The 13591-nt window shown below is 40.6% G+C and overlaps 1 protein-coding gene across 1 annotated transcript; it reads left to right on the plus strand.

The window, feature by feature from the left end:
- Window positions 1-12135: 12135 nt before the first annotated feature.
- LOC132609688 (uncharacterized) lies at window positions 12136-13091 on the plus strand. The gene is made up of 2 exons (XM_060323795.1): window positions 12136-12636; window positions 12711-13091. Exons 1-2 carry the CDS (start codon window positions 12286-12288, stop codon window positions 12747-12749), a joined length of 390 nt encoding a protein of 129 aa, XP_060179778.1. The 5' UTR covers window positions 12136-12285; the 3' UTR covers window positions 12750-13091.
- Window positions 13092-13591: the final 500 nt, after the last annotated feature.

Consider the following 13591-nt stretch of genomic DNA (forward strand, 5'->3'; position numbering starts at 1 on the left):
TGGGTATCGTACTTTTTGATAATATTGTCTCATTATCAATGATGCTAAGAGCTGATCCACATTACGTAAGAAAAAGGAAATAAAAAGAAAAAGTGAATGAATATGCAAAAAAGAGGGGAAAATTATGTTTTCCAAATGAAGAGTTCAATTGTGATGGTGATGTGCACAGTTACTTCAACTTGAAATTGTTTTGTTATATAGTCAAATCTCTCTATAATTGTCATTCCTTATAATAGCATTTCACTATAACGGCATGATTTTCTTCGAAATCAATTTTTCATATTATATTTTATTTCTCTATAACAATATTCTACCTATAACAGCAATAGCATTCATTATAGCGGTACACTCGTTGTAAAATTACCTCTCTATAGCAGCCATACTCAAATATTATGTAATAATATTTTGTAAGAGAATATATTATTTTTAAAATTAAAAAGTTATTGTTCAGAGTCAACTTTTGCTTGAGGTGAGATAGAAGAGTCAGTTATGAAGCTCTTAGATAGTATTCAAGAGAAAGCTATTGAATTCCTTTTTGGTGAAAGTTTAGACAAAATTCTTCGTCAATTCAAGTGTTATATTATCACTAAGAGATTTACGAAACAACTTACAATTGTAAAATTCTTACGTCAAACTTGAAATATTTAAATTCACAATTAATGTTAAATGCATATGTTCCTTAGATTTTAATTCTTTATCGGTATGGTATAACTAGTTATGGATTTATTAGTAATTTATTAGTCTTTTTAATTTTTAATTAACGAGATATGAAAATCAATTGAGATTTTAAAATTAACAAGTATATTGTTTTCGTTTATATGTAACATAAAAAGTACCAAAAAATAATTATTTGTGTATTGTTGTTTATAACAGTTAAATGAGATATAAACATCAAATACCAGTATACGCACATAATAGCACCTCACTATAGCCGCTATGAAATTTTCGGACAAACGCTGCCACTATAGAGAGGTGTGAATATATTATAATCCAATTACTCAATGATAATGACTCTTAATTAGGGTCTGGAGCGTAGACCATACTTCTAGGGAGTGTAATCAAATTAAATTAATCAAAAATATTGAAGCTAATTGAAATGAGAGGTCCTGACACCCTTAAGTTTAAAGTATGAATTATGAGGATAGATGTTAAATGCATAAAGCACCACTGAGGCATTTAACTAAAACAAAATATAGTACATATAATTCTGGGATTGCATATGAGCACTATGAAACTAGGTCTACATTTCTATACATTATGTTTAAAGTGGTGATCTCTATTGGTAAATATTTACCAGCAGACGAAGTTTACATTAAATTCACCATTTAAAGTGAGGGAAAGTGAGGATGCATATTATCTTACCATGATTAAGCGAAAAATATTTTATATGCATGACATATTTATTCGTTTGGTGTAAATATCCAGTTTGAGTATGTTTTTACTATCTCTATTTTTTTTGGTGTAAACATCAAAATTTTAATTATAGTATATCATTTCATGGTCGGCATCAAATGAAATGTGAATAACATACCACTTACGCCCTCTTCCTTTAAAAGAACGAGATTTCTCGATCTTGTCCTATTGGTCTTTTGAAATATTTTTTTGTATTTGCAAGCAAAAACTTCCACATCCAATGACAAGCAAGTAACTTCTCATTAAGCACAGTGAATCTTTGTTGACATTCTCTGTATATCATGGTTAACACAGAAAACATCTAATTTGGTGTTTGAAATAATTTTCTAACTTTTTTGGTTATGGCCTAAATGTTGCTACGACATATTTGAGAGGCTTTAAATGCTTGCAAGAAAGATAGACCCCCAAATTTTCGAAATAGGAAAACAATGCAGAACCTTGACCAAAATCACCATTAATATTACACATATCGGGCTATATATTTTGCCCGGTACTTCGTGCACCAATCTGATACATTCAATTTAATTTTGAATTTCCAATTAATTATTAGTTTATAAATTGATACGTGTGCATTATTTGATATCTTAAGATATGCATAGTGAATAGGTTATTCACTATGCAATACTAGTGCGATCAGCTTTGTGCCATGTTGGAAATACAAGTATATATACAACTATAACCGTGTAAGTTGTTCCACTTGGTCAAATAACACGGTAATTACCAATTGGCAACCAACATAATAATTACAATGTGCCGAACTTAGGCATTATTTTTTTTTAATAATTTTTTCTCCTATGATATGTGTTTTGAGGTAAAATCGTTAGCTAACAAAAAACGAAGTTAGAGATTTGTTTTACAAGTAGGTCGTATTCAATCCGGAGACTCTCTCGAATGAGTTCGGGATTTGGTTGTTTTTCTTATGAGGGATACACGCAATAATATTTATCTAAGTTAATAATGTAAATGGAAAGTAAATAAATCACAATAATGATCAGATCTTCAAGATCGAGTATATTTCTTAGCCCAAAAATGATAATACAAGAAGTGAGGACTTGGATACAAAAGTGATTTTTCTTTACAAAAGTGATTTTTCTTTCTTCTCTCCTAAGCTTCATTTATGTAGCCAAACCCTTGGTATGCTACTGCCCTAGGTGACGTCAGTTGAGTGATGCAGCTTGGACTCTATTCACAGTGGCACTCTGTTCCATGACGGTTGATGTGGTGGGAGTTGTTGGGAGTGGGAAGCGGCTGTATAGATCCGTTTGAGGCTCTTGCGACTGCAGAAACTTCTTGTCTATGCTTTGAGTCCTTCAAACCTGCTTACTCCCAATGTTCCGAGACCCGACGTCCTAGGACCTTGCGTTCCTCAGTTCAAGAATACTCTCAGATGTATATTCCCGCATACAGATAGTCCCTTACTTTTTGGAAGCTTTGCGCTAAAGGATCCGGGAAGTGGAAGAATCCACACTTTTCCCGAAAAACGACCCTTTGTTCGAAACGAAGCGTCATGACTGAACACCATATGACGTTTTAGGCGGTTGCTTACCATATATGATCAGGTTTTCCTCAAACGACGGCTACGCTTTAAAGGCATCAATTGACATCTCTCTGACAGGTTGCGTCGCTCCTACTTTTAAGGGGAATGATTACCTATATATATACACACACACACACATCTCGATTGTCCTCCGTCACTCATTTCAACTTATTCACTCCATTTGTATTAAGCATATTTTTCCTTACCTTGCAAACAATGTCTTCTTCTTCGACTTCTGCCTCTTCTGGTGGCATTGTCTTGGACAACATAACAGCTGAGTTAAGCTCATCGCATCGTCGGCGGTCCACGAGGGTCTCGCAGGTCATCAATTTAGGATCTGCAGCCTTTGACATTATTCCTCAGAATTTCGTCTTTGAAAGGGACTTACGTGCCAGCACCCGTCTTGACTCAGTGGAAGATATACTCTCCTTGGTGGATGAGGCCGCCATTCCCCAAGTTCGTCGAGACTGTGGTTGGGGCTTGGATATTGACGGTCATCCCCCTCCTTTGAATACCAACATTACTCAACATATCTGGAGGGTGTCGTTAGTATACACTTACCCCTTCACCATAGGTTTTGGGTAGCTGATTCATCGGGTTCTTAAGGCTTTTTATAGGAGATATGGTGTCTGCGTTGGACAACTGGCCCCACAGACGTAGAGGATAACACGCTGCCTCCAGCACTTTGCCGACATTGCTCGTCTACCCTTTACCGTGGATCATCTGATTCACCTGTACCTACCCCGAGTTCACCGTGGGGAAGTCATTAACTTTGCTTTCAAAGGTTCCAGGGCCTTAGTCTTGAATGTGGAAGATGATCATGATCGAGGATGGTATGATCGGTTTGTGATGATTCCTACAGACCAACTGTGAAGCCCAGGTTGGGACCCCCTTCCCCAGTAGTAAAATAGTTCTCGTAAGTGACCACCCTTCTTTCTTTGGTGCCTTTAATTATTTTTCCTTTTGTTCAAGCTATCTTCTTTTTTTCGCAGCTGTCCCGGTAATTCCTGACCGCTACCTGATATCTTTGAATAGATAATGGGCTTGCTGAGGGCGTCTCAGGGCGTCGAGAGGACCTGGAGGGTCCTCTTTGCCAATGACCGGAGATGAAAAAGTCACGGTGAGTTGCGTGTCACCGAGGTATTTTGTTCATCTCCATTCCCCTTCTCTTTTTTATTGACAATTTTCTCTTATCTACTTGTAAGGTCTTTCAGCAAGACGGGTCTCGCTGAGGAGGGTACTTACTCTCGGGAGGCTCGGGTTAGAATTGCGGATGCTGTCGCAGAGGCTAGATCCAGCAGGAAGCGAAGACTTCCGGGCGACGGAGAGGTGTCCTGCTTAAGGATAGGCTAAAGGGTCGGCACACGTCGCCAGCTGAGCGGTCCTAACAGGGGAGATACCCTGAAAGCGATTCTAGTGGAAGACGATAAAGGGGAAAGAGCTTAACCTGGGGATGTCGAACCCCTATTTGCTAATGACATAGGCGAGCCTGGAGACGATGCAGGTCTTCTTCCGAGTCCGGGTCGTTGGGATATGAGAGCTGGTCCTTCCGTTTCCTCGGCACCCGTAGCAGGCTCGGGTCCTGACTTAGAAGCCTTCCTGACATACCTCTTGGACCTCTTTCTTCAGGTACACTCACATACTTCCTGCAATTTCTCTCCTCATATTTATGTGCCTTCATACCCCTCATTCCCTAGGCTTACTACGTCTCTTCTCCCTATTTCCAGGGCTATGCCACTGTCACTTCTGCCAGCAAACTTTTTAAAGGTGTTTCTTCTTCCTTTCGGGATGTGAAAAAGTTGTCGAAGGAGAACCGGCTCCTCCTTCGGGAGGAAGTAGTCCAAATTTGGGATGAACATGCTGATCTCTTTGAGAAGACGATAATCTCGGAAGACACCTTGGAGCAGGTGAGATGAGCCCTAGCGAAAAATAAGGATATACTCCATGTTACGAACCAGGCGCGGGAGTTAATGGCAGATCGCGTGGTACCGGCCGAATTAGACCGCGACACTATGCAAGCTAGGGTTCAAGCCCTTGAAGCCTCTCGCGTCCGTATCTGAGCCAGAAACTAGAGACTGATGCTCCGCCGAGAGTCCGATCAGCGGAAGGCCACTCTGCTCCGGGATTATGCTGTTCTGAAGACTCGGCTTGAGGTACTGAAGGAAGTGGAGAAGGGAATGATCTACGTGGCTTCGGTAGTGGTTGACGCTAAAGTTATCCTAGGGGAAGCGGACATGCATATAGAAGATCTGCATGACGAGACGCCCCCTCTTCAGATGCCTCTACTGGCTCTCCCGATAAGGATGTTCCTCTCCCTGCTCAGCCGTGATAGACCATTTTCTGCTTTTTGCTGTTGTCACCATAAATGGTCCTGCGCGCCATTTTTTAGAATATTGATGACTGCTCCGACCTTCGTGCTGTGCTATTTTGATTTTTTTATGTCCCTGTGGATATTCCTGGTTTTCATACTGGCTCGTTTATGTTAACTTAGTGACTTTTGTCCATGTTTTTGCTGGACCCTTTGTGGTTCCAGTTGCAAAATGTTCTCGGGGTTGTGTCTCTACATGTTCTATAGTACCGTATGTTTGAGCATTTTGGGAAACGATGATTTACATTTCTCGCTCTTCTTTTATGCTTTGACGTTTGCTTTGTTTGTTTGCAACGATTATAACCACTTAGTCTTGTTGGTTTTGTTAGCACTTACCTGTCGAGGCGTAACCGCTATGCCCGTCTACCGAAACTATGCGTTTATTTAAGCGTTGTTGGTTAAGTCTGAGGGTTGATGACCGGTGCATGCCGTTATGGTACTTTCGCATTTTGGTATTTGAGGTCATCTTGCGTTATCCCAACTCGGGAATGTCACTTCCGGGAACGCTAGTCGCGAAATTAGGATCTCATAATGTCCAGTTTCAAAACAAAGCACGACATTTTATTTGAGGTGCTGATGGGGAAGACGTTTCAACCCTATGTAAAGGCCGAAATTTGGGTTTCAGGAACCCGCACGCGCTGAGGCTCTTCAGGTCGTGTCGTGTTGTTTGAAGCGATTTTACGGGGCAATGTAGCTCCCGAGTTCGATTTTGCCCCGAATGTTTTTACAATGTGTTAGACATATTTTCCCAGGTTATTGGTCAAGCTCTTGTTTTATTTCATTCTTTCAGGTTTGCAGGGGACGACTCGCCCTGTAAGTACGTGATCCTTCCCGCTATTGCTTTACAAAATTTTCAGAAAAGAAAGTGACCGAGCAAGTTCAGCGACTGCCAGCAGTCCCAGTCTATGAGCAATCGTCCCGATGTATTGAAAGATCTGGCCACTGGTCTTGACTTGCCAATCTTTGAAAAATTATTTCCAAGCGTTGCCTCATCAAAAACCTTGCCGGGAAAACTCGATCGGGACAAAACCTCAGCTAAGAAAAAGAGAGCAATACGCGCCCGCTTGCATTTGAAACATAGTTCCCCCATTTTGCAAACAGTCCCTGCCAAGGCAAAAGGTGAAACACGTAATAAAAAAGCTACCTAGGAAGGAGCAAAACGTACCTGGTTCTCCTTGTTCTTAGAGGTAGAATCTTTTCAGGTGGCTAACTTTCCAGTTGTTGCTTAATTCTTTCCCGAATTCATCTTCGAGCCGATATGCTCATTTACCTTCGATGTTGGTAATCTGGTACGGTCCTTCCCAATCGGCTTGCAATTTTCCCGCACTCGAATCTTTTGACGAGAGGGTGACTTTTCTGAGGACGTAGTCACCAATTTTAAAATGCCTTAAGTGCGTCTTCCTGTTGAAATATCTTTCCATTTTCTGCTTCTGAGCTGCCAGTCATATGAAGGCCAACTCCCTGCGTTCTTCCAGCAGCTCTAGCCCTATTGACATTGCTTCTTTATTAGACTTTTCGGTAGCCTGTGAGTATTGGAAGCTAGGCTCAGCCACTTCTACTGGTATAAGGGCTTCGGCTCCATAGATCAGAGAAAAAGGTGTTTCTCTCGTGCTTGTTTTAGTCGTGGTTGGATATGCCCACAATACTCCTGGTAGCTCTTCCACCAATCTACCCTTTGATTTTTCCATCCTTTTCTTAAGGTTCTGAACGATAATTTTGTTGGTTGATTTCGCCTGTCCATTTGCGCACAGGTGATACGGTGATGAAGTGATTCTTTTGATATTTAACCCTTTGGGAAACTCCATGACCTTTTTTCCTTTAAAGTGTCGGCCGTTGTCACAAGCGATCTCCTTCGGTATTTCGAACCTGCATATGATGTGGTCCCATATAAAGTCGACAACCTGCCTCTCGTGAATCTTTTTATAAGCCTTAGTCTCGACCCTATTCAAGAAGTAATCGGTGAGGGCCAAGAGAAACCTTTGATCTTCGATGGCTCTCGGTAATGGTCCTACGATACCCATCCCTCATTTTATGAACGGCCAGGCGACTAGCACCGAATGGAGCGGTTCAGCCGATTGATGTATTATTGGCGAATGTTGTTGACATTTTTTTGCATTTTCAGACGTAGGCCTTTACATCTTCTTTCGTCCGGTTCCAATAGTACCCCGTCCTTACTATCTTTCTCACCAGCGACTCTGTTTCCGCGTGATTTTCGCAATTCCCGTCATGTATTTCCCGTATCACGTACTCGACTTCCACTGGTCCTAGACATTTGGCCAGAGGTCCTAGGCTAGATCTTCAGTACAGTTCTCCCTCGTGCATGCAATACCTGGCTGCGTTCGTCCTCAGGGCTCAGGCTTCTTTAAAAGCTTCTGAAAGATTCCCCGCCTGCAAATAGTTGATGATATCATTTCGCCAGTCCCAAGTTAGGCTTACGGAACCTACTTCGTGCATGCCTGAATTCAGGAGGTGGGGTATGGCATCCGATCCTCCCTGGGTGGTTCCGGACGAAGAGCCCAAATTGGCCAAAGCATCAGCTTCATAATTCACTTCCCGCGGGATCTGCATCACTTTCCATTTTTGAAAGTGGGTTAGCAGGGCGATGGTTTTACTCAAGTATTCCTGCATCCTATTGTCTTTGGTTTCGTATTTCCCTGGTATTTGATTGACAACCAGCTGCGAATCACTTTTGAGCTCAATATCTTCGGCTCCGAGCTCCTTGGCTAATTCCAATCCTGCAATTGCGGCCTCATACTAGGCCTCATTATTAGTTAAAGAAATACACTTGATAGCCTGCCTAATCATGGCCCCTGAGGGCATGATGAGGACGATCCCTAGCCCTGTGCCATTCATACCAGCGAGCCCATCCGTGTATAACACCCATTCTCCAGAGGCAACTTCAATTTCTCGGACTGCCTTCGAGAAAGCGAGTGACATTATACCCGGACTATAATCGGCTACGAAGTTGGCCAATGCCTGTGATTTGATGGCGGCTCGGAGGCTATAGGTGATATCGTACCCGCACAACTCGATTGACTAACTTGCTAATCGACCCGAGAGTTCAGGCTTATGCAGTATGTTCCGCAGGGGGAAAGCGGAGACTACGCATATATGATGACATCGAAAGTAGGGCCTCAGCTTTCGAGAAGCTATTACTAAGGCTAAAGCCAACTTCTCCAAGTAAGGGTAGCGGGCTTCGACCTCAGTCATGGCCTTGCTAATATAATAGACGAGAGATTGCGTATCTTTTTTCTCTCGAACAAGCACATAACTTATATCGATTTTGGATACAGCGAGGTAGATCAACAACGGCTCCCCTTCTTCTGGTTTTACGAGAAAAGGAGGGTTAGACAGATAGGGTTAGACAAATACCTTTTGATGTCTCTTAAGGCTTGTTGACACTCTGGGGTCCATTAAAAATCCTGCTTCTTTTTAACCAAGCCGAAGAATTTTTGGCATCGCTCGAGCGATCGAGATATGAATCGCCCCAATGTTATTATCCTTTCGATCAGTTGTTGCACTTCCTACGCGCAGCTAAGCACCTCAGGTATCTGGTCTATGGCCCGAATGTGATTGGGATTGCCCTCAATCCCCGAGCTAGACACTATGAATCCCAGGAATTTTCCTGAGCTTACTCCAAAAACGCTCTTCTTGGGGTTTAATTTGAAATTATGCTTTCGGAGAATCTCTAACACTTCCTGTAACGCTTGACATGTCCTATATTCCCAGGAACTTAACGATTATATCATCCAACTATATTTCCATGTTTTGACCCAACTGATGGCAAAACATCAATTGGTCCAATCGGTGAAAAGTAGTCCCGCATTTTTCAAGTCTAATGGCATGACTTCATAACAATAAGCCCCATACTCTGTTATAAATGAAGTTTTCTCTTGATCTGCAGGGTCAAGTCATATTTGACCTAACCCAGCGGATAAATCTAGAAAACTGCGTAGCTTGTGCCCGACCACCGTGTATACCACTTGATCCAGACGGGGCATGGGGTGAGAGCTCCTCAGGAAAGCTATATTCAAATATTTTAAATCTAAAAACATTTGAAAAGTGTCAGGTTTTTTAGGGAGTACCAATACGTTTGCCAGCCAATCCGGGTATCTTACTTCCCAGACTGCCCCCGACTGGACGAGTCACGCCACTTCCTCTTTGACAAATTGGCTACGCTTTGCCGACACTGGTTGCCGTTTCTGCTTAACCGGCAAGTAATCTGGAGTCATGTCTATTTTGTGCAGGGCCGCCTTTGAGGGTACACTTGTGATATCCAATACCAACCAAGTGAAGTTACTAACATTGTTATTTAAGAGCATAATTAAGTTCTTCCTCAACTTGGGGTTTAGACCCGAGCCCAAGTATACTTGTTCTTCGGGCCCACCTAGTCGGCAAAAGGCCAGTTCAAGGTCTTCGGACGTGGACCTTCCCGCGTTAAATTCCTTGGGTGCGACAAAACCTTGTGGTACCCTATCTGTAGGGCCCCCGGAAATGAGGTTATTATCGACCCACACCGCAGCTCGACCCGTGGATTATCCTCGGGACTGGGCTTCTGTGATTACTAGCTATCGCTAGCAACCGAGGCACCCTGTCCATCAACCAAAACGATCTCTGTGGGGCCATTCTCAACATCCCTCTTCACTAGAGCCACTCCTGAAGGTGTCAGGAAATTCATCACCTGATGATAAGTTGATGGGACAGCCTTCATGGCATGTAACCATGGCCTGCCACTCACCATGTTGTATGGCATTCGCCCTTTGAGAACGTTGAACAACGATTTCATTGACACTCCCTGAATATGCATTTCCATCAATCTGCCTTCGTGTTGTTTTACTGGGCACGTTGAATCCAGTCAAAATTCGTACGACGGGGATTATCAGTTCTGTGAACTGCATCTCCTTGAGCACCTGGAGTTGTACAACATTGACAGCACTACCCGAATCAACAAGTACGTGCTTAATGTTAAATTGAAATACTTGGATAGAGATTACCAGAGCATCAGCGTATGGGTCCTCGATGCTTCCTCGTTCCTCCTTGCCGAACGTGACAGGATTGTTGCGCTCATCCCTCATCCTCTGAGGGTACTGTTTCCCCTGCCTCGGTTCGCATCGTATTAGACCGTTCTTCCAAGTATCGATGTTCTATGAGCGCAGGTGCAACATCAAATTCTGGCTCATTGTGAACGACATTGTCCTCTTATAGCATATTTTCTTTCAGCGGTGACGTTAGTTCCGAGTTTCCAAGAAAATCAGCTACAGATCGAGACAACTCCACAACTGTCTATCCCCATGGTGGGCGCCAAACTGTTTTCCGGTAAAATCGTTAGCTATCAAAAATGAAGTTAGAGATTTGTTTTTATGGGTTTAAAGACAAGTAGGGCGTATTCAATTCGGAGACTCTCTCGACTGAGCTCGGGGTTTGATTGTTTTTCTTATGAGGGATACAAGCAATAATATTTATCTAAGTTAATAATGTAAATGGAAAGTAAATAAATCACAATAATGATCAGATCTCCGAGATCAAGTATATTTCTTAGCCTAAAAATGATAATACAAGAAGTGAGGACTTGGATGCAAAAGTGATTTTTCTTTCTTCTCTCCTAAGCTTCGTTTATGTAGCCAAACCCTTGGCATGCTACTGCCCTAGGTGACGTCAATTGAGTGATGCAGCTTGGACTCTATGCACAGCGGCACTCTGTTCGATGACGGCTGATGTGATGGGAGTTGTTGGGAGTGGGACACAGCTGTATAGATCCGATTGGGACTTGCGACTGCGGAAACTTTTTGTCTACGCTTTGAGTCCTTCAAACCTGCTTACTCTCAATGTTCCGAGACTTGGCATCCTCGGACCTCGCGTTCCTCTGTACGAGAATACTCTTGGATGTTTATTCCCACATACAATATGATTTTTGCTGCGAGCAATTTTTGAATGTTGTGTATACAGCATTATTGATCCCTCGAGTAACATGGGCCATGAAAAAGTGGTTAAAATATGATTGTGAATTTGTGATGTGGACCTAATGTTAATTTATATCAAATCTATGAAAGTGAAAGTCTTTTAGTGTAAATGGTCAACACATGCACAAAATCAGGAGAGCCCTACTGATACCCGGTTACAAGAAGCCACTTTCAAGACAAAACAAAAAATAAAGCATCTCTAGCGTTTCTAATAACATTTCAGTGGTAAAAAAAGAATCACAATTTATGGAGTAGTGTTACGGGATTAAATCCCAAAAAAAAATAAAAAATCACTAGCATTCACTTAGATCTTCTCTATTCTCATGTGAAATATGCAAAAGAAAAAAATACAACCATGTGAACTAAAAGAATGGGTGTTTGTTCAATTTTATTCTTTTAATTTAGATTTGATTATTTAGGTTTTGTTTGAGCTGAATTAGACCTCAGAAATAATAGTTATATTATTGCATCGAACCTTAATTAGACCTTGGTGACGATTAGGTTCGATTTTTTTGAGGTCTAGTTAAAAGAAAAAAAAAATGGAACCTAAGATGTCGATGAATAGTCCTAACCGAAAGTAACCGTCATACAAGGCAAAGGCAAAAACTACCACCACCTAAAGTAACAATTAAAAACACAATCACATAATAACACTAACAATAAGTGACAAGCTGATAAAACAAAAGAATATGACTAATGACTATAGACTATAGTAAATATCCCATTCGTTCTTGTATTTTTTTTCTTATTTAAATGGTGCAAGGAGCCACTGTTAAGTGGACCCCTCCTAGACCAAGTTGTCTCATTTTCCATTGCCTAACATGGAGCAATTTATGCCATATTTTCCCCACTATAAATTTCTCACTTCCCCTTCTCCCAAATTCCCACCCTTTTTCCACTCCTTTCCCATAAATCCCAAGTGAAAAATTGAGCCCAGAAAGGGAAATTCTTTCCTTCAAGAAAAAGATTGAACCTTTTAATTTTGTGATTTATTCAAGATTCAAGAAATGGACATAGAGTTGGCAAAGTGTGAGTGTTGTGGGCTAAAAGAAGATTGCACACAAGACTACATTAGCCAAGTTAAGGAGAATTTTGATGGGAAATGGTTATGTGGCCTTTGTTCTGAAGCTGTTAGAGATGAAGTGAATAGAGGAAAAAAACAATTTCTTTGTATGGAAGAAGCTGTGAAGGCACATATGTCATTTTGTAGAAAATATAAGTCTAATCCTGCAATCAAAGTAGCTGATGGAATGAGGCAAATGCTAAGGAGAAGGTCTGATTTGTCGTCGTCCTCATCATCATCTTCAAATTCTTCTAATTCCAAGAAGTATTCAAGATCAGCAAGTTCAATATCTCAAGTAGGAGATGAATTTTCTCTCTCGTATTATTAATTAGATGACAATAATAATAATTATGTCTCATTCTCAAACAGATTGGAATCGGCCTTATGGATTCCCACTTCTTCACTTAAGAGAAAAGCAGAAAAAAGGGTAACTTCAACTTTTGGTGGAAACATAAAAAGGTCTTAACAACAACAACATCAACAAGTGTTATTTTGGAGAAGTCTTTCTTGATCCCCATCTTGTCTTGTACAGAGGATGTTTGTTTTTTCAATGGAGGCTACTAGTGGATGTAGTATTTGTTTTTATTTTTAGATGGTATGATCTACTTATTACTTTTTCACGACAATCAATGAGGAGATCTTCAACAATAATAATAACTACATCTCAATTACAAATAAGTTAGAAATTGGCTATATGAATTTCATTTCGTATTATCACAAGTGATCTTCAACACAAAAAAAAAAAGTATTTTCTCCATTCTTTCTCTACATTAATTTAGTTTTTCAATTAAGCTTGACAATATTTTCTCCTCCTTTTGACAAAGTGGGAAAGAAAGTTGATTTTAGTTTGTTCATTGAGTCGATTAAACATTGAACATTTTCTTGTGTTAACTAGGACTTGTGTCAAACTCTTTTCCCTTTGATTCTTTGATGTTATGAAAACCGTCATTTGTTTGTTTTTCTGAATTTTACTTTAGAATTTCTGTTTCAGTAAATTCAAGATTATATTTCATTTTTTCATTTTATAAATATCAAGTTTTTCCGATGAAATTCAAAAGGAAACCTTCTCAACGCATTAGCAAATTAAAGATAATACTTATGGTCATTCTGAAAGGTCAAAAAAATTATTATTTCATCTTTATGCCAGATGCTTAATCTTCTTTTTTTACCTTTAGTTTAGTTAATTGATCTTGAAAGCTACTCAAATAACTAGGAAGATCCCAAAGCAGATATGTTCATTTTAAAATACT

This window comes from Lycium barbarum, chromosome 9 (assembly GCF_019175385.1).
Source record: "Lycium barbarum isolate Lr01 chromosome 9, ASM1917538v2, whole genome shotgun sequence".
Lineage (NCBI taxonomy): Eukaryota > Viridiplantae > Streptophyta > Magnoliopsida > Solanales > Solanaceae > Lycium > Lycium barbarum.